Here is a 19,336-nt window from a genome sequence, read left to right on the forward strand (position 1 = left end):
CGTGGAGCGGTATAATTCCGTGGAGTACGCCACTGAAAGCTCTGCACATCCTAGATAAGAGCATTCTCTCAGGGAAATAATGGTCCGCGAAAATACAAATAAAGATAAGAGGCACTTTTCTCTCCGTGTTTCTGGCCCAACAAGGGCAGCTGATCTTACGCTCTAAAATAAACAAACCCGGTTCATTTTGACGATGACAATGTGAGGATTTGAACATATATGATATATTTTTACCTAAACTGTGCCTTTATTAAACCGCCAGGGGGTTTAAGTCTATCTGGACAAAAGTGTCAGAGGTGTTACATGCTGGGGGCCGTGGTGGTGCAGCAGGTTTGGCTGGGTCCTGCTCTCTGGTGGGTCTGGGGTTCAAGTCCTGCTTGGGGCGCCTTGTAATGGACTGGTGTCCTGTCCTGGGTGTGTCCCCTCCCCCTCCAGCCTTACTCCATGTGTTGCTGGGTTAGGCTCTGGCTCCCTGTGACCCTGTATGGGACAAGCGGTTCAGACTGTGTGTGTGTGTGTGTGTGTGTGTGTGTGTGTTAAGTGCTCTGCTGTACTGATTCATCTATCCTGCTTGGGTCAGTATGCTATGGGAAGTCTTTACCTTGTGCTTTCCTGTGGAATAACTTTACAAAAAGAAACATATCCCGCACCACTCAACCACCACAACTGCCCCCTTTGCTGCCTTTTTCCATCAGTGCTGAAAACACTGACACATGTGAGATGCTGGAGGTGAGATCCTAAAGGGTCTCGGATGAAAGCCAACCTCCTGCTTGACTAGTGGAGTATATTTGTTCAAAGGGCAGTAGTACAGGATTGCGCTGCACTTGTACTTTGAATTCAGTTTGATTTGAAGGATCCTGGAATAGAGAAAAAAAAAACCACGTAGAGCTGTTTGTTTGGACTATTTCATCAAAGGAAATGTACCACTGTTTCTTGCAAATCTACAAAAGTAAAATCAGACATGATTAATAACCTATTTACTGACAAAACTCGGCATATAAACGAAATATTAATCCTTAATAAAGCTGCGCCAGAACTACATGTTGTATTTGTGGTATGTGAGTTTATTCATCGTGGCTGAAGATATCTTCTGTTTCTCAGCAAGACGGTATTTCTGAGGCTACCAGGAATTCTCACATACGGATGCCGTTTGGAAGCGTTGCATTTCACTCACGTTTTTAAAGGACTTTTTTCTAACCACTCTTTTATTGCAGGGATTTTAATTCGAGAAAGAACTCACTTGAAGGCGGTCTCACTGGTTATAAAAGTGGATTTATAATCCCTTTAGTACAAGGCTGACTGATGGCAAAATGTCCTCGACAGCGAGATGTGACACTTTCCCATTCAGTTTTCATCGGTGAGAATAGCTGGGAGATGTTGTGTTGTGCTCCAGATAAACTGAAAAATTTTCAGCGATGTTTTAGTGAGTGAGTGGGTCAGTCAGTCAGTTAGTTAGTTAGTTAGTTAGTTAGTTATAGTCCTGAAATCCAGTCGTGCCCCCCCCTCCGCAGTACTCTTGACCAAGATACTTACCCAGAACTGATACACTAAAAGCTATGCAGGTGTATAAATGTGAACAGTGTTGTAAGTAGCTCAGTGTACAAATCCAACATTTAAGGTGCCTCGGACAAAGGGATCAGTAAAATGAATTTTTAACTGTAAATATACAGTATATCATGATACATACAGTACGGTATATATTGCAATAAACATCAGAGGGGAACACTTCCCTCTTGTGGACATTTTAAGGTAAGTCGAATACGTATGAAGCAGGCAAGGCTCATAATTCTGAAAAGTCTCATAAGTTTCCGGAAGGGATCTTTTTCACATTATTAGGGCTCTTTTGGAGAAACAACGATGAAGCACAGCGAGGACTTAAGATTTGTGTTTGTGTAGTTACCGCCCAGACTTTAAGCACGAGGGAGAGCGTGCAGCCTGCCACTCTCACATATTTGCTGGTGGGAAATGACCAGTAATAAAGTCACAAAGCTGAACAAGGTGGGTTTTAATTCACTTTGTGGGACATTCAGAGGCATGTTGTTCAGTTGTGTAGAAGAGCAATGCAACAATACACAAGCACACACACACACACACACACACATTTTCAGAACCGCTTGTCCCATATGGGGTCACGGGGAACCGGAGCCTACCCGGCAACACAGGGCATAAGGCCGGAGGGGGAGGGGACACACCCAGGACGGGACGCCAGTCCGTCGCAAGGCACCCCAAGCGGGACTTGAACCCCAGACCCACTGGAGAGCAGGACTGTGGTCCAACCCACTGCGCCACCGCACCCCCACCAATACACAAGCAATCAGGGTCTATTATGAATTATTCATTCAGCTGATGCTTTTCTGCGAAAAAAAGAAAAGTGTTCATACACTGATTTACCCATTTATTCAGCTGGGTGACTTTTACTATATCAATTCAGGGTAAGTACTTTGATTGAGGAAACTAGAGCAGGAATGGGATTCAAAGCCAGACCCCCTCAAGTGGAAGGCAATGGCTCTAACTGCTACACGCCACCTGCTGCTTGACAAAAATGATGAGATGTCACTCCATCAGTGTGTTGATTTGTGTAGATAAATATTATTTCACAAAAAGACCATGGTTCATGTATATAACATTTATTGAGCTTGAGCCAAACATAACAACAAGGACGTTTCGTATAGTTGCTCATCGCAGCTGCCCTCGAAGAACTGACAGATACAGCAACAGCCAACACAGGCAGGACAGTTTACAGTGAACTCTACTCTTGATCTAAACCCTAACCCTAAATGTCCGTTTTTCCCACAGTGACATACAGAAAACATCCCAGAGTGACAGAAGACAGTGAATGTCAAGAACATTGTTGTACTTAGCAAAGACAAAACGAGTTTCCACAAACCGTCTAGAACAGTTCTGACTATAAATCCATCACCCATTTTTTAACTAATTTTTGCATAAATTGGTCTTCAAAACCCCCGAAGCCTCCGGATGTATGTTGGTTGGTGGTTTAAAACCAAGAAAAAAAACCCAAGATACAGGTGTTTGTCTCCAGGTCTTCCGGTGTTATTGAAAGGCACCGTTACAATCTGATTTTTTTTACCAAACAAGAGATGAAGCTGCATATTTATCTGACACACATTCATATGACAATATAACAAAGACTGGGTTATGGCGGAGGGGGGCACAATGGCGCAGTGGGTTGGACCGGGTCCTGCTCTCCGGTGGGTCTGGGGTCCGAGTCCCGCTTGGGGTACCTTGCAATGGACTGGCATCCCGTCCTGGGTGTGTCCCCTCCAGCCCTGCACCCTGTGCTACAGGGTTAGGCTCCAGCTCCCCGTGACCCCATATGGGACAAGAAGTTCAGACTGGGTGGGTTATGGTGTATCTGAAAATTACAGTCTTGTTCAAAAATTAATTGAGCACAGGAACAAATCTTTTATGTGAGATTGAAATTAAAACCTTGTTTTTGCAGGGGGGTATTGCAGTGTCAATAGATGTAAAAACATCAGTAAAAATATGTCTAGTGACCCCCCCCATAGCATAGAGCAGTACGTCCTACTGGTGAGGTGTGTCCTTACTATAGTAAAAGGGAGTACGTCCTGCAGGAGAGGTGTGTCCTTACTATAGTATGGGGCAGTGTGGTCCGCAGGCTTGGTCTCGCCTGTCAGGTGCCTCCTGCATCTGCACTGCTCCAGCCACACAGCTCTGTTCTGCGGCCTGCTCTGGGTCCAACGGGTGCACCTTGCCATCTGGCATTTTGAATTGGACCGAGGTGAAGGAGTTGAGGCTGCTCCTCCTTTTTGCCCATGTCGTGGAAGCCTCAGTAAGTGGGGACCGTCCACGATCTTTCTTGTTCTTGGACTCTTTGGCGTCCGCATCCTCTCTGCTGCTCCTGGTGCCAGGCTCATCCTGGAAGGGGTCCGAGTCGCTGGCGTGGGGCATGTTGAAATAGGCAAGCTGTGGCGTCGGGTTCGGCTTGGCCAGCTCCTCCAACTCCGAAGAGGAGATGGCGGCAAGACCGGATGCGGGGCCCCCTAAATTGGCAGTGGGGTCATCATCACTGGCGTTCTCCTGGCCCGAGTCGCCTGATGTGCTGTCTACATTCCCATACATGCCCATGGGCTCAGGTGGAGACCTGCGGATGAGATGGTTCTCTTTGAGCAGCCATCGGCCCTTGTCGATCAAGACACCCTCGCTTAAGTCCATCGGAGTGCTGGGGACCACACGTGGTCTCCGCTCACCACAATCCTCCTCTGGGTCTACAGTGTGGAAATACGCTACATCCGTTGCCACTCCAGACCCACACCCGGACCCATCCAGGTTGCTGAAGCTCCCTGCGCTGCTGTACTTAGCATCGCTGTGTTGTTCCGGGCAAGCTGCCGAGAAAGACGCTTTCATCGCCGATTTACAAACTTCAGCCTCGTTGCCTCCACAAATCCTTTCTTTCATTCTTCTTGAATCGCGTTGGGTGTCAGGCGGCCTCTTGAAATTCTCCTCCTCATTTTCTGTGAATAATTCAGCTGATTCCTGCGATTTAAATCCTTCACTGTCTGTGGTCTCTGGTCTGTAGTCAGAAAGGTCAGATGTGTTTGGGCTCGGCAGTCGCTTACTACCATACTGAACATCCGCATTGCCTTGGGCCAAAAACATCTCCTTTGCTGTTTTCCTTTGGGGTTCCTTAGCTTCTATTACTAAATTGCCTTTGCAGTCATAGCTGAAGGAAAGGGTTGAAGAGAGCAGAGCTGAGTTTATGAAGTCCAGCAAGTCCTGGGGAATTTCAACACAATGAGATGAGGGCTCCCAGTAGTGCTCCTCTCGTTCTCTCTCTGCTTCATCTTCTCCAGCGATGGTGTGGAGCTCCCTTGCGTTGTCACAGATGAATTCAGCGCTCTTGCTCATTTCAGAAGCTTCTTTCAGATGAGCCTCACTGGACTGTTGGGACAAAGTCAGGTGTGAAAGAAGATTTTCACATGAGTCACCTGAGATGACTTCTTTTCTGGTTAGCTGCCTGGGGCTTCCCCTCTCGTCCTTGTCACCGTCTTTTTCATCTTCATAGCTGCCTTCTTCTAAGGTCCGAACCTTGTCATCTATTTCAGATTCTTCACATGGTGGGTCATCTTTGGAACTGTCACTTTGCATGGCTTTGTCATCTCCAGAATCAATTAAGCTCTTACACTCTGCAGACTGCTCTGCGAGATCTTCACTGATGAGCTCCTTCTGGAATTCTGTGGACATGCAGCGCTCCTCCAGAAGCCCTTCAAAATCATTGGGTGGTTCCTGGGAAACGTTTCCAGCTTTGATAGGCTCCAGAGCAGAACTGTCCAGAGTATCTTGAGGACATGGGCCTTGAGTCTCCCATCTGCCGTTCAGCTCTAGTAAGCTCCTGCAGCTATGCAGATGGAAGGAGTTTTCCCTTTGCAAATCTGAAAGCCTGGCCTTTAGCTCCTCTGTGTCCCTGATGTTTGCCACTTTCTGCAGCGACTCAATCACACTCAAAGCCTCAGAGCAGCTTCCATCATTCTTGAAGGGTTTTCCTATGCTGCTGTTAGTAGGTAGTTCATTTAAGGCTACTGCTGATAGAAACGCTACAAGCAGCTTGGAGGACGAACCCAAAGGGGAGGCATTGTGGGATGCCAGGTCGGGAAAGCTATAGGACTTCTCCATGCATGAAGGCTGACTGTGGTGTGACATGTGTCTCATTGAGGGTATTGTTGAATACAGCTTCTCCAGTACAGGCATCACATATCTCTCTGAAGCCTGTTTGGAGTCAAGAGTTTGCATTGCGTCAGCTTCAGGGGCCATATCTGCTGACCTCCTGAGTGTCATTGGCAGCACCTGGACTGTGGGTTTTATGGATACACTTGACCCTCCGCTACAGAAGGTCTTCCTGTGATGAAAGTCATCATTGTGAACCTCATCTAGCACCTTCTCCAGCATATCCTGTGTTACTGGATCAGTTTCGGTGGAGCTGTGGTCTTGGGAAAGGTGTTTGTCCTCAGTGAACATCTTCATTTCATCGTTTTCTTCAGATTCGTCTGGGAAGCCGCTTCCTATCTGAAACACAGCTCTTGGTTCTATTTCTGTGATGGGACTGCCATCATCCATGCAGTCAGTGGATTCTGGATGTATATTTTCTAACCATTTCTCCACATATTCGTTGGTTCCACATTGAAATGTGGGCAATGAAACACTTTCAGTTAAACGCTGAGCTTCCCTTGAAATATTTTGGTACTCTCTCTCTGAGCTTTGCTTTAGAAGCATCTTTTTCGTTTGTCTTAAGTCGCCATGGGAGGAAACATCTAAAGTATTTTTCTTAATGTTAACGTTTGTCTTGTGATCTTTAAGCACTTTCAGTTCGATCTGCTCCTGCTCTTCCGTGGTCGACAATCCATTTGAATTTTCGGTATTTAGAGGCAGCAACGGCCCAACCACAGCAACGTCTACATCTCCAGTATTCTGTTTTTTCCCCTCTTTAGGACCATTCTTGATAACTTGTCTGGAATGGTCAGTCTTTTTCTGTTTTACAGCTTTGCTCAAAGTATCAGAAGGTTTTACTTCTTTGCTGCTCTTGAGAAGGTCTGACTCACCCTCCTTTGGCCCTCTGTCTGGACTCTTGCCTGGAGAGCTACTGTTCATTTTCACCTTTGGTTTCTTCTTCGGTTTATTCTCCTTTGCCTCCTTTATTTGACTCACTGGACCCTCTTCTGTGATTAACTCTTTGTGTTCTGATTCTCTGGGGACTTGTTCTGAATCTGGTGTTGGTACCTCACTATCAGTGGATGGGTACGAGGAGTTTGTGATCTTGTCCAAAGCGATCACAGGATCTGGGGATAAGAACAAAGTGGCAGATTGCCTGTCATTTAAAGAATCTGAGGTAATGGACGTTCTTTTTTGTCCCACATCTTGCTCGCAGCTTGTTGAGCGTGGGATGGTGTCTGCAGAGTCCAAACGATGGCGAACAGTCTCACCTGCAGTCTCACCCTGAGAGCCCAACCTTGTATCAGTTAAATCATTTTCAGAATGACTCTGCTGTTCACACATGTCCAGAACAAATTCAGTCCTTTCTGCCTCGTTGTTGTTTTGTATCTGAAGGACTTCTGAGACGTCAGAGGACTGGGAGGCAGAGTATCCCTCGGATTCTGTAAACCTGGCTGTTCGGGCTTTGGGAACAGACGTGCTGTTTGTCCGGCAGACTAGCCAGTGATCCTCAGTTACCTCTCCGTCGGGCCCTTCCTCTGTGCAAGAATATGCACCAACCAGGCTCCTTGTAACCCTTCTGTCAGACACGGCTGTGACGCTTTCTACTGATGACTGCTTCCGTGTGACAAGTCCAAAGCCAGGTGTAGGTGCCCTTCGCAGCCTCAGCTGTTCATCCATGTTGAGCGAAGTGCTGCTTGCTCTGTCCCCTGCTGAGGAGGAGTGATCTTCAGGTTTTTGAGCACCGATGATAGTTGCATCGGTGTTTTCCTCTGGTGACCGCGGTAACTTTGGGTCTGCTTCTTGCCCACAGCCAACCTGGGCTCGCTTGGTGATGGTAGACCGCTTCAGTGTGGTGGTCCAGTGAATGATCTCCTCCTCCTTGATTGTCAACCGTACTTTCATCTCCACCGTCATACTTCCATCCTCGTTGATGCGGAAGGATTTCTCGATGTCGTCATCCGAAGGCACAAGCGATCGGGGGTCTCTTTCATTTGCCACATGGGGAAAAGGCTCTGTCTCCGTGGCACCCAGAAGATCGTTCCCAGTCTCCATTGGGCTAGTACGGTTGCTGGGAAAATCTGAGAAGCTTCCAATAACCGAATTGTTCAACTGATTCACAAAGTACATCTCAGAAGGAGACAGATTCCTTGACTTTGAATTTCTTGATTGTGTGCCTCCTGTCAAGGTAGGTGGAATGGAAGGAGACAAAAAGTGGAAGGCAGTGTGATGAAGGGAAGAAGAGGTGTTTTTTGAATTGTTCTCATAGAAGGGATGCAAAAAAAAGAACCAAAGAAAAAAATTTGTTTAAGAACTTGTTCACATTCACACATTACAGTTTGCTTAGGATAGTAGATTTGGTCGGAAGAAACACATAAATATGCATAACAAATTGTTAGAGTCGTTGCAAAGAAAGAATTCTAATGTGGTTTTTTTATATTAACTTTTCAATCAAAAGACAGACATCACATGTCAGCTATTTAAGAAACCGAACCTCTGAAAAATGTATTAATTTAGCAGATGACTTTTACCTGCTGTTCAGCTGTTCTACTCTTCAAACTGTTTAAACTGACTTCACTAAAATATTCAGCTAAGTGAACTCTGTATTAATAATGTGGTGCAGGTCATCATGGATGAAAATGTCCTCCATATGAGCAGAGAGCGTAGCATTGTCACTCTGGACAATTGTGACAAGGTCACACCCACCAGTCTGTTGCTGTGGATGGTGATACTCCTCAGCATCGGGGACTCTGGACAAGAACATGGTCTGGGTGGGACTCTGCACGTTGTAGTTGGCTGCCCTAAACGGTTCGTGACTTGAGGCCACCACAGGGCCGCAGCACATGTTGAGCGCGGATAAGCCATCCACCTGCAGTTTCAGGATTTGAAGAAACGATAACTTATATGTTAGCGTAACACAGGCACAAAGAACTCACTGATGACAGCTTGACAACATCATCTGCATGCTAAAACAAGGTTGTTGATAACAACGAATTTCTGGTGTTATGAACACGATACTGATTTTAATAGCAAATGCCACTGAGAAAGTATTGAACCCTCAAAGATCAAGATCTACGAGCTCTTGTCCAGCAACATGAAATAGTTGCTCTCACATTCATCACTGAATTCTCATGTTGGGTAAATGGGCTGGAGCTGTGTAGGTGTTCTTCAGGAACCATGTGTTATATTGCATTTAGCCCTCAGCTTCTCGGGGCTTTGTGTGAAAGCATCCATAGGAGATCTCGACTTACTTTCCTGCCATCCAAGGTGAAGAGCTTCTGCACGGGGAACTTCATCAGTTCAGAAACCTGCTTCAGCACACCGTCGAATGTCTCGCTACTTTGGGTCTGGAGGATTAAAACGTGCCAAACACTGGGGTTCCCATTCCTGAAGACTGTCAACTGCTTGGGCATCTGCAGTGCTGGTGAGGCATCCAGTCTCACAGATTGGTGCGTAGATCTGTTGGTTGCCCTACGACCACCAAGTGGTCTGGTCATGTTCCAGGGTGGGAGTGTTCTGCGGGCTGCCTCCAGGTTTAGGGGCTTGACCTTTTTCTGGTCAGAGCAGATGTAGGACTTCCCATCCTCCAGCTCGTGGAGACTGTGGACAGCATGGGTGCCTCGCGGGGTGGTAATGTTCCTCACCCCAAACGGCAAGGGCACCTTTTTGGACAAACTGTCCAGCAGAGCATCGAAAGTCTTGAAGGTGCGGTTGTTAATGACCACATGCAAACCACTGAAGCGGGGGTCCCCGCTCTTGTAGAAGCAGACCCGTTTGGTCGCTGAGGGGACAGCAGGGTCGGAGACATGAGGAGGTTGTGCCAGTGGTGTGGGCCAGGGAGCAGATGAGTTCTCGAGATCAGGTGCCTCAGGAGCAACAGAGTCACTCATGGTCACAGACCTGGGGGAGGAAATGAAGATCTAAACCACCATGCTGGAGGTTCAGATAACAGGGTCCTGGTGTTACAAGAGGAAATGAGATACTAAACCCAAAAAAGATCTCTCATCCTAAACCGAATTCAGCAACTTCGGCCGACAGCAGCCAATGTGATCCGTAGACGACATCAGCTGACAGCGTAAAGGCGTCGCTAATGGATCACAGCAAAACTGACTCGATTAGTTTTATGAACAACTGAAACATTAAATGTGAAAATGGGAAACGTAATAAAAGAGGATGATGGAGGTATAACAGAGCAAACGTAAATGTTTTCATTACAGACGTACTCAGGTAGGAGTACTTGGCGAAAAAATACTCCGAAAAACACAGTTTCTCCAAAACTGAATGTGAGTAAATGAGTAAATTTAACTCTTTACTACTCATCTCTGGTCAGTTCTCAGCAAAGTATGAGATATGTATACGTCAGTTTGTAGCCATAGAAAACAGTGGAAGCTTCTGCTGACTGATCCAAAGAGATGAATTCTCTGATCGGTTCCCTAAAAAACTGGACCTTCTTTTCAGGCTGGCATAAAACATTTTACCGCAATACAAAACGCATTAAAACAATCGATAAAACTTTGAAATCTCAGTTCTTTTAATTACCCAGGATTTCATGTGAGTACCGTCAAACTAGAGAAGCTGAATATAAGCGCAGTAAGGAAACCCAACTGGCTTTGAATGCAAAGAAGAGTCAGCAAGCAGTCTGAGGCTGTGACCTCTTTGTTTACTTTGTCCCGGGAATCTTGTTAGAAAATGACCAGGGTGGGAACCACCAAAAAGTCAACTATCATTGAAAAATGACCCCTACATTCAGACTCCATAGTCATATCATTTACATGACTCAAGAGCCCGAACGTGTCGATTCCAAAACCACCTTTTACATGATACCACATCCCCTGCACTCTCAGACCGTCATCATATTATACTTTTACAGACACCGATATGAAACATCCTAAAGTATAAACTTTGTACAGTTTTCCACAATAGATTCACCAGCTTTAAGCGTAGTTTTATTGGCTATATACTGTATGTAAATAGGAATGTGCTACACATAGAACACTAATACACACTGTATGCGTAACACATATACTCCGATCACAATCAAAAGCTGGTAAAACGGACTTGTAAACACTTTTACCGTAGAAAATTCCACTTGTTTTCTGTATTTCCAGCTCCAGTATTAAATTTCTCAATGCATAAAATATTGCGTGAACTAAATAGAGCGCAGCTGTATTTGTAAGATTGTGGTAAAGGAGAGGAAAACTCACCTGTCTTTACATGATGGAAAGAAGACTGTAGTGAAAGCGTCCTGGCCTGTCACCACCGGTTCTGCCTCTCCAAAGCGGCTCACCCGCGGTTATTTTTGGGACCGGTGGCATCAGCGTCAATTTGTGTAATCTTTGCTCACTATTAATCAGCACTTTGGCTGTACGTGCACAGAGCTCTGATCGTCGCACGAGCCAGCGTGCACGGCAGGGTAGGAAGGCACCGTCCCAGGAAAACGCACAGTAGATGTCATCTTACGCATTTACTTCAGCTGGCAGGAGCTGGAGCCAAGAGCAGTAATCCTTAGAATGTATTTCAGGCTACGGTCAAGACCCCGGGCAGCAGTAAGAATTTCAGTTATCGCATTATTACAGTCACTTTTTACACCAGTAGTTGCTACACCTGTGCAACGCCTCCCTTCTGTTCGTGACATTTTCCCCTCTCTCCAGAAGACGGAATGACATGGGCATGGAACCAACAGGCTGAGCCGCGCAGTCGCGCCTCCCCCAATGTAACCCTGCTGTCCCAAGGCTAGTCAAGCAACAAGGCCCAGATGGCCAACACGCTCCCTCGTGCTGACAGAAGCGTAATCCGATTGCAGGAGCCTTTGGGTGATTGGGATTATCGAAGGCTTTATCTGGTGGCCAACGGTGAGAGAGCCCCCTTTGGGAATGTGGCTGATTCACTGCAGGTGCTGCAATCTCACAGGCAGCTCCAAACACACACTCTCCTCACCCAGGCTGGGTTAGATGTGTTGGGAGTCTCTGTGACCTCATGCAGATCCAACCTCTAGTGAAGCCGCGCTGCTGGTGGGATCCAGCTGCATGGTGTTGGATCCCACCGGCGTGATGCTCGAGGAATGGAAGCAGAGCCCTTATGTGGAGTGTGCTTCTTCTGAGCTCCTTTCACGAGTCCTTCGTGGTCACCCTCCACTGAAGAGTTTTCCTGTACTTCAGGGCTCAGACGAATTCAATGTTGCTCCCCGATTAACCGATGCACTTCCAAACTCTTCGCAAAGAACATCGGACAGAGGAGGACCGCAGTGTGACAAGGCGGTGGACCTGTATGCGCTATTTTGTACTCCTGTAAAATCTATGACTTGCTGAAATGTTAAGTTTACAAAATATCTGTTATTCACTAATTCAGCTGAATTTACATTAACCAAATGAAAGGAAAAAACATTGACTGAAGAAAAAATGACTTCTGCAGTATGAGTCCAGACGAGTCCAGCATTAGCTGCTGAATTCATTTATCCCAAAAACAGCAGAATCTCTGCATCAGTCTTTACTGCCACACTCCAATTAAATTATAAACTGAAAAAAATAAATAGGTATATACACATTGTTGTAGTGTGCTTTACATCTTTACATCATTACATCTTTCTTGAATACCTTTCCTTTCCTTTAATGTGTGTGTCTTAGCCCACCCAGAAATTTCTGGAATGCAAGGCTCTTTCGTTTAGGGACCTTGGATCATCTGATTTATAGTTGCAAGTGTATAAGAGATATTTGGGGACTTTAAAAAAACAGTGAAGAGACACGGCGCCAAGTGATCTTCTGTAATGCCTCATATCTGGCGAGACTCCGCAGAACTGTAATAAACCATTTTTAAGATTTTTTTATCCATCATTACTGAAACTTCAAAGAACCTCAAACTGTCTGAAAAAAAATTAATTCCAACTGTGTCCTTAACTATTTATTAAAGTGTTAACAATACAATTACCCCTACTTACGTACATTTAGTGCCACCGCCATGTACACTTCTATATTCATATTACTTAGATATGCACATAAACATACTTTTAAATAATTGGACAACTGGTATACACACACACACACACACACACACACTGTCTGAAACCACTTGTCCCAAGCAGGGTCGCGGTGAACCGGAGCCTAACCCGGCAACGCAGGGCACAAGGCTGGAGGGGACACACCCAGGACGGGACGCCAGTCCATCGCAAGGCACCCCAAGCAGGACTCGAACCCCAGACCCACCAGAGAACGGGACCCGGCCAAGCCCGCTGCGCCGCCTTGTCCCCCAGATGATTGGTATAATTTTTTTTTTTTGTAGCTTTATCCTGTTACTTTAATGTTATGTAATGAGAAATGGGCCTGAATGAGTATCAACCACATCAAACTCCTTATACACAAACCTAGTTGGCAAATAAAATGTTGTTTCCTTCCCCTTTGCTATAAAAGTACAGTATATGTAAACTGCAGACCATTTGCTGCTGCTATGTGCCAGAAACATGAGACCTGGGCAAACTGGGTAAAATCGCTGTGCTTTATTGTGTCGGTAAGAACAGGAACACCGCAGTTATTAGTCCATTTAGACATTGTAAACATTTGTGCTTTAGAAATAAAAATGTATCTCATAATAAACTCTGCTTGCCAAAATAATGTATTTTGTGTAATAAAACTTTATAGGCAGTATCTGTCCAAGTCAGTGAGAGCTGCAAGCTGTGTGCGGGGACAGTGTGTTCATTGTCATGCAGGCCGAGGTTCCAGCTGGAGCCACGGTCAGGACGCGAGGTGTGTGTTTAAGCGGCGAAGAGCATCGCATCGCATCGCATCGCCCACGCAGGAAAAGCTGGATGTCAAGGCACTTCCCTAAAAGTGAATCCAGTGTCTGTGTGACCTTAAAAAATTCTGCTCTAACTGTTCTGTTTTGCTTATAAACCCCTGGCATTTACATCGTGATGCGAGACTTGTGCTCTTCCACTGAGCAGTTGGGGATTAATGAGGCCAGTTTGACCGAGGAAGGGGGGAAAAAGAGCGAAACTGCGGGGTTAAACATCAGTGCAGTTCCAGATGTTCACTTCATCTGCTTCTGCATGTTTTTTTTTTAACATACACAGATGGAGAAGGTCGCAGGTGCTTGTTCCTGTCTGAACGTGGATGGAGTCGGTGCCCAGCGATCACAGTGGTCAGGAGTTCAGGTCCCAGGGTTCAGTTTTCCTCCTGTTGCCCAGGAAATGTCCTGTATATGTTACAGAGTGCCACCTGGAGCCTGTGTGTGTGTGTGTGTGTGTGTGTGTGTGTGTGCGTGTGTGTGTGTATAACCCACAAAGGTGTATTCTGCAGAATGTTCCGGGGATGGTGCCGCTGAGGTCGCCCTGGAGATGTGTAGCGCCGCTTGTGCTCACGGAGCGAGTCCCAGTGTTGTCATAAAAGGACGTTGAAGCACGCCATGTCAGTCCAGCGGTGCTGCATTGTAAAGAATGTATCGTGAAGAAGGATAAAAGAATACAAATCAGAATAACTAAACAAGTGAATGAATGAATGAATGAATGAATGAATGAATGAATGAATGAGGTAACCCCTAAAGCCACCGTACCCTGGTATTCCACGCAGAGCATTAAACCCTGAACACACCTCTGGGTGTCAATGGCCCCCTGCAGAGCAGCTGAGAGACACTATGTGTCACATACGTTCATCTTCTTAACAAAAGTAGAAAAATGGTAATGACAACAAATTTCTATTAAAAAAATGTTTGAAACATGCTCACTGTCCTCTGGAATGGCTTTTGATGCTCAGTTAACACAATGCTGTGCTTTGCAATGTAGTAGTCACGTGAGCCACCTTGCACATGGGCACAGTGGTTTGACCGGCTGAGGACCTGGTGACCAGTGTTGACCCAACAAAAAGGAGGTCCGCAATCAACTGAACTATGATTCCGGGCTTTGCTCCGACAGGGTCTGAAGGATGGTCTTGTAGGCCGGAGAGTTCATGAAGCGGGGATACGAGTCTCTCTGCATGAGCGTGTAGATCTGCAGCTGGGCGTCATCGAACGTGTGGCACGTCGGCTCCAGCATGCCCCTGTTGATGGCCTCTCGAACCCGGGCGTCCAGGCTCACCTGGGGAAAAGAGTCAGTGGGAAGGAAGAAGGGAAGGAGGCCTCTTCAGGTTGACTTTACATTGACAGGATGACAGCATTCAAACCCCATGGACCCCCTCTTAGTGCTCTCATTAGAAACAGATGTGCACAAGAACACAAAGTCTGGTTTTACCTCCTTGGGCGACAGGATGGAGATGTAGTCCTCGTAGATAAGGCCAGCCTTCTCCTCAATGGCACTCTTGTTGGTCTCCTGTCGGAGGTCTTCGCAGGCCAACCAGAAGAGCATGTTCTCCTCGCTGAACTCTGTCCGCAGGAACTCCCGGAAGGCCTTCCTCCCGGCCGGGCACTTCATGAGCTTGTCGAAGGACTGTCCCCAGGAACGCACCTCCTCCACGCTGGGCCTGGGGCTTCCCAGAGGGTGGAGGTGGCAAAGGTAAGAGCCAAGTGGTTTGGAACGGTCAAAACAGACTAAAAATTCATGTATTTGGTTCTGAAAGGAGAGCTGTAGTGGACTGGAGTGATGGGTGTAGATTGTCCTCAGTGGTGAACTTCACTGTCCTGTGTTGATGGGTGTAGATGGTTCTCAGTGAACTTCTGTGTCCTGTGGTGATGGATGTAGATGTTTTCAGTGGTTATCATCATGCGCTGACCAACCTGTCTTGCCAGACATCGCCTCCCTCAGTCTTGGGATCACGGGAGGTTTCACAACTCCCATCATCCCCCTCATTGTTCCTAGTGGTGAGACTGCAGCGTAATGAATTATGTAGTTAGTACTCACCAGCTACAGGAATCACACCACAGAGCCATATAGTACTCATCAGTGCCAGTAATCACACAAAAGACCCAGCGAGTACTCACCAGGAACAACTGCAGCAGCAGCACCAACAGAAGCAGCAGGCATTTGAGGCTGGATTCCCTGAGGTCTGTGGAGCACCCCCATCGCCTGAAACCCCCCGCTGCAACACCCGCTGCCGCCTGCGCATCTCCATCCGCTCGGAACCCATGGGCTGTGGACAGGACACGGCCGGCTGTCACGTCCAGGACCGACCCCACCTTGTAATGAGTCTAAAAACCATTTCACATTTGCTCTGCAAAACATTTTTGTAAAGGGCGCTGCCGGTTAAACCTCTCCATCCATCTATCACATCTCTTCATATCACATCTCATCATCACATCTCAACTCATCTTACCACATCTAATCATCACATCACCTTTCATCATCGCATCACATCTCAACTCGTCTCACGACATCTAATCATCACATCACATCACATCACATCTCATCTCATCTCATCTCATCATCACATCTAATCATCAAATCAGATCATATCAGATCTCATCTTCTCATGTCATCTCATCAACACAAGACATCACAGGCTCAGCTGTGCAAGGATGTGTTTGCCTCCTGGGAGCAGATGAGAGCGCTGGAGTGAGATGAGCGGGATCGGCCATCAGATGAGCGGGAAGGGCCACCATGACAAGGTGGTGGAACACGGACGGAGCGCCTCTCTGGGGGTCTGAGTCTCCACGTCCCCGTGACGACGACTCGTCACTAAAGAGAAGCGCTGGTGGAGATGAGGAGATGCGCGGTACTCACAGTGTCACCATGTATGCGGGAGAGAGACGCGATTTTCTCTTTATTCTGTATGATCTCCTGCGGCACAGCGCGCTCCAGCAGCCGGCTGCGCTCTCGCACTGCGCACGCGCTCCTCCTCCAAACCCCCCCCCCCCCGGCGCCCCTTGTAGTAACGGGGGAGTAAAAACCCGTAAAGCCCCGCATCTGCACCGCCCGCAAAATCTTCTGAGTAATACTAATAGTCAGGACGCGAACCGAACTGGAAATGGAGTAAAACACTGCGCTACAAAGCGATTAAATGAAACACTGGGGTGACAGATGACAAAATTAACGAATGAACGAACGAATGAATGAATGAATGACACCGAACTGGTCTGAAAGATGAATGGACAAATAGTACGACGAACGACAAAATGAAGAGGAAGCGAGGGGCTTTAAGACAGTTAATTTTATTTTTGCTACAGCCCTTGGAATGCGCTGTGAAAACGTCAACGTGTCAAAATTAATATTTTCCAGACGAGCTGTGTGTCACGGGGAGAAGCCCGCCGTTCTCCAGCGGCTCACACTCCGCTACGGAGCAGAACCCGGGTTCCACCCGTGGTTCCACCCGTGGTTCCACGATCTGGCCGGGCGGGAGTCGAGCGCATCGCTCAAAGGTCACGGTCACTACACTGTCTGCAGGCTTCCCTTCCCTCGCGTCACACAGCTTCACACTTACTAACACATTTGCTTTATTATTTATAGTCTCATGATGAACAGCTATCAACCAAAATGCCTAGTAGAACGGAAATTTCAGCTGAAAACAGAGTAAAAGCATAGATCTATTGTCATATGGGTAAAACTGGAAAACGGCAAAGTCTTACTTATGTTCAAAATTTAAAATTGTAAAACCGTTAGAGATTACGAATGACTGCTTGTGTCATTTTATTTTATTTTTTATTCGTTTACTGCAAATGGTCCTCAGCGACAAAGCTCAGCAGAGATGGGGTTATGAGTGATTACAGTTATTTGGAGAATTTCCTTGTTATGTACTGTTATCTTTATTTCATATGCCACATACAGTGCTCTGCAAAAATAAACTGAATTAATCGGAAACGAAAAGCAGCTTCTCGGCTTGCTCTAGAATAAAGAATAGATTTGAATGGGTTACAATACTAAGACAAAGAAACTGACAAATATTTGCATTAAACTGCAAAAACAAATAAAAGAACTGAATAAAACAAAATAAAAATGAAAATCATTTAAACATGACAACAAATGGCATGCAACAAAATCCATCTATTATTAGTAATCACTCGGCCAAAGTAGCGTTGTGATCCGGAGGCTATCCTGGGAGCTTAGGGTGAGGCTGCGTACATGGTGGATGGGATCCCAGTCCATCACAGAGCAGTTACAGACACTCATTCCCTCTCTCTCTCGCTCTCTCTCTCTCTCACACACACACACACACACCAGATGCAATTTAGAGACCCAGTTGACCTAAAAGGCATCTTTGTACTGTGGGAGGAAACCAGAGCACATGGAGGACACGCGTGCAAAAACAAGGACGACATGCAAAAAAAGAACCAAAAGTAATAACAGCAAGATAAATAAGAGGGGAAAGGTAAAGGGGAGAGAAAAAAAGCAGCACAGAAATATGTTAATGTAATCTGTATGAGAACATATTTTAAAAGCACATTTTTGGGATGAAGCACACACGTAATGTGAAGGAGACATGTGCTTTCTGAGGTCTTCTGTTGTATATTTGATCTGGACACTTCATCTGAATTTTCGTCTGAAATACTGATCTTCAGAAAGTTGAATAGAAAGTCACCTCAGACCCCTCAAAAGGAAGCCGGGGCCCCCGTTCCTCCTAATGGGGAGGTTCTACAGCATCAGAGAGTCCGGCTTTCCTGGAACTGGAGCGGACGCTTTCATCGAGTCAAACCCCAACCTCCACACTGCCAGTCACAGTCACAAAAGCCAAAGTGAGGTGACATTTCGTGCACCAGTACTCTCATTCTATTTGAGCCTAGGTACCTGAGTACTTTTTATTTCCTGAGACAAAAATGCAGCCATAAGAAGTCTGCTTGTTTCCCTCTGAGGCTATTTCTGGATGTAACAACCCGTTATGCTTGCATTTGTCTTATATAACAGCTCAGCCACTGAGACTTTATTTAATCACCAAGTGCTTCCCTAAGATCTATGCCCCCAGCACCATCCAGCCTGCTCTCCAGGACAAGTGCAACCCACAACATCAGGTCACAATGGCAGGAAACAAGGCTGACAAGCTGGAGCCAATGCAGAGAGCCACGGTCCAGACAACCAGGACCCACAGAGCCTGGGCGCAGTGTAGCAGCGATCCGTTTCCCACAAATACCAAACGCACCACGGGATTCACTGGCACCCAAACACCCAACTGAGCCACGTAAGTCAAAGATTTGAAGGGGGGCTGGAAAATGCAGGAAATGGAAAGGAAAATGCAGAACCGATGTGACTCCTTCAAAAAATCCAAATTTCAAAAAGACACCGTTCATTTCCGATGGACCAAATTTACCGGCTCCGCTCACGGCAGCTCCCGCAGCTCTCGCGGTCGCCCCCAGACTCGGCCGCCATGCTAGACAGCCACCGGAAAGGATGAGGCAACTTTGGCCCTCACCTGGCATGACACCAGCTCCACTGCATGGTCTGTATGCTCTGTGTCAGACTCCCCCGATGTGTGATAACCGTCTCCACGGCGACAGGCTCCCAGCTGGTGCAGAAGCCGCTGCCACATTGAGAGAGGGGCTAAGGGAGCAGGCAAGGGTGATGGTCTTGAGCCACTATCCTCCTCCCTGCTCCATCTCGGGCTCTGGAAGTGAGTGGGGACGGCACAGCCGCTCACCTGGTTACCATGGCGGCTGCGGTGGGCGTGCGGCAAACAGCTCGAGCGAGCGGGTGAGCAGATGAAGAGGCAAGAGGGTAGGGTGCTGAGACTGGCCCAGGGGGATTACACTCTCAGTACACCTCACTGCTTTAGCACAGATTACATCAGATTAGTGGCTGTAGTGGTGC

General features: G+C 46.9%; 2 protein-coding genes across 2 annotated transcripts; both read right to left on the reverse strand.

Annotated features, from left to right (window-relative positions):
- Nucleotides 1–3,609: 3,609 nt before the first annotated feature.
- LOC108937561 (oxygen-regulated protein 1) lies at nucleotides 3,610–9,575 on the reverse strand. Its single transcript, XM_018757575.2, has 5 exons — nucleotides 8,937–9,575; nucleotides 8,392–8,554; nucleotides 6,957–7,865; nucleotides 6,576–6,812; nucleotides 3,610–6,107 (listed from the first exon to the last, which is right to left on the reverse strand). Exons 1-5 carry the CDS (start codon nucleotides 9,573–9,575, stop codon nucleotides 3,610–3,612), a joined length of 4,446 nt encoding a protein of 1,481 aa, XP_018613091.2.
- Nucleotides 9,576–14,276: 4,701 nt separating this feature from the next.
- On the reverse strand, nucleotides 14,277–16,409 carry LOC108937648 (regulator of G-protein signaling 20-like). Its single transcript, XM_018757685.1, has 5 exons — nucleotides 16,325–16,409; nucleotides 15,586–15,734; nucleotides 15,382–15,471; nucleotides 14,900–15,134; nucleotides 14,277–14,746 (listed from the first exon to the last, which is right to left on the reverse strand). The coding sequence occupies exons 2-5, from the start codon at nucleotides 15,729–15,731 to the stop codon at nucleotides 14,558–14,560; spliced, it is 660 nt and encodes a 219-aa protein (XP_018613201.1). The 5' UTR covers nucleotides 15,732–15,734; nucleotides 16,325–16,409; the 3' UTR covers nucleotides 14,277–14,557.
- Between the last annotated feature and the right edge of the window lie 2,927 nt (nucleotides 16,410–19,336).

This window comes from Scleropages formosus, chromosome 7 (assembly GCF_900964775.1).
Source record: "Scleropages formosus chromosome 7, fSclFor1.1, whole genome shotgun sequence".
Taxonomy (NCBI): domain Eukaryota; kingdom Metazoa; phylum Chordata; class Actinopteri; order Osteoglossiformes; family Osteoglossidae; genus Scleropages; species Scleropages formosus.

Excerpts from the sequence above, each read along its gene's own strand:
- LOC108937561 (XM_018757575.2), bottom strand. The coding sequence starts at position 9,575 with ATGAGTGACTCTGTTGCTCCTGAGGCACCTGATCTCGAGAACTCATCT. Across the intron at positions 6,813-6,956 it reads CTCTCAGGGTGAGACTGCAG|ATCCTGTGATCGCTTTGGAC; the intron begins GTGAGACTGTTC and ends TCTTATCCCCAG. Across the intron at positions 6,108-6,575 it reads AGACAGAGGGCCAAAGGAGG|AATCCACTGACTGCATGGAT; the intron begins GTGAGTCAGACC and ends ATATACATCCAG.
- LOC108937648 (XM_018757685.1), bottom strand. The coding sequence starts at position 15,731 with ATGGGTTCCGAGCGGATGGAGATGCGCAGGCGGCAGCGGGTGTTGCAG. Across the intron at positions 15,472-15,585 it reads TGCTGCTGCAGTTGTTCCTG|TCTCACCACTAGGAACAATG; the intron begins GTGAGTACTCGC and ends ATTACGCTGCAG. Across the intron at positions 14,747-14,899 it reads CCATCCTGTCGCCCAAGGAG|GTGAGCCTGGACGCCCGGGT; the intron begins GTAAAACCAGAC and ends TCTTTTCCCCAG.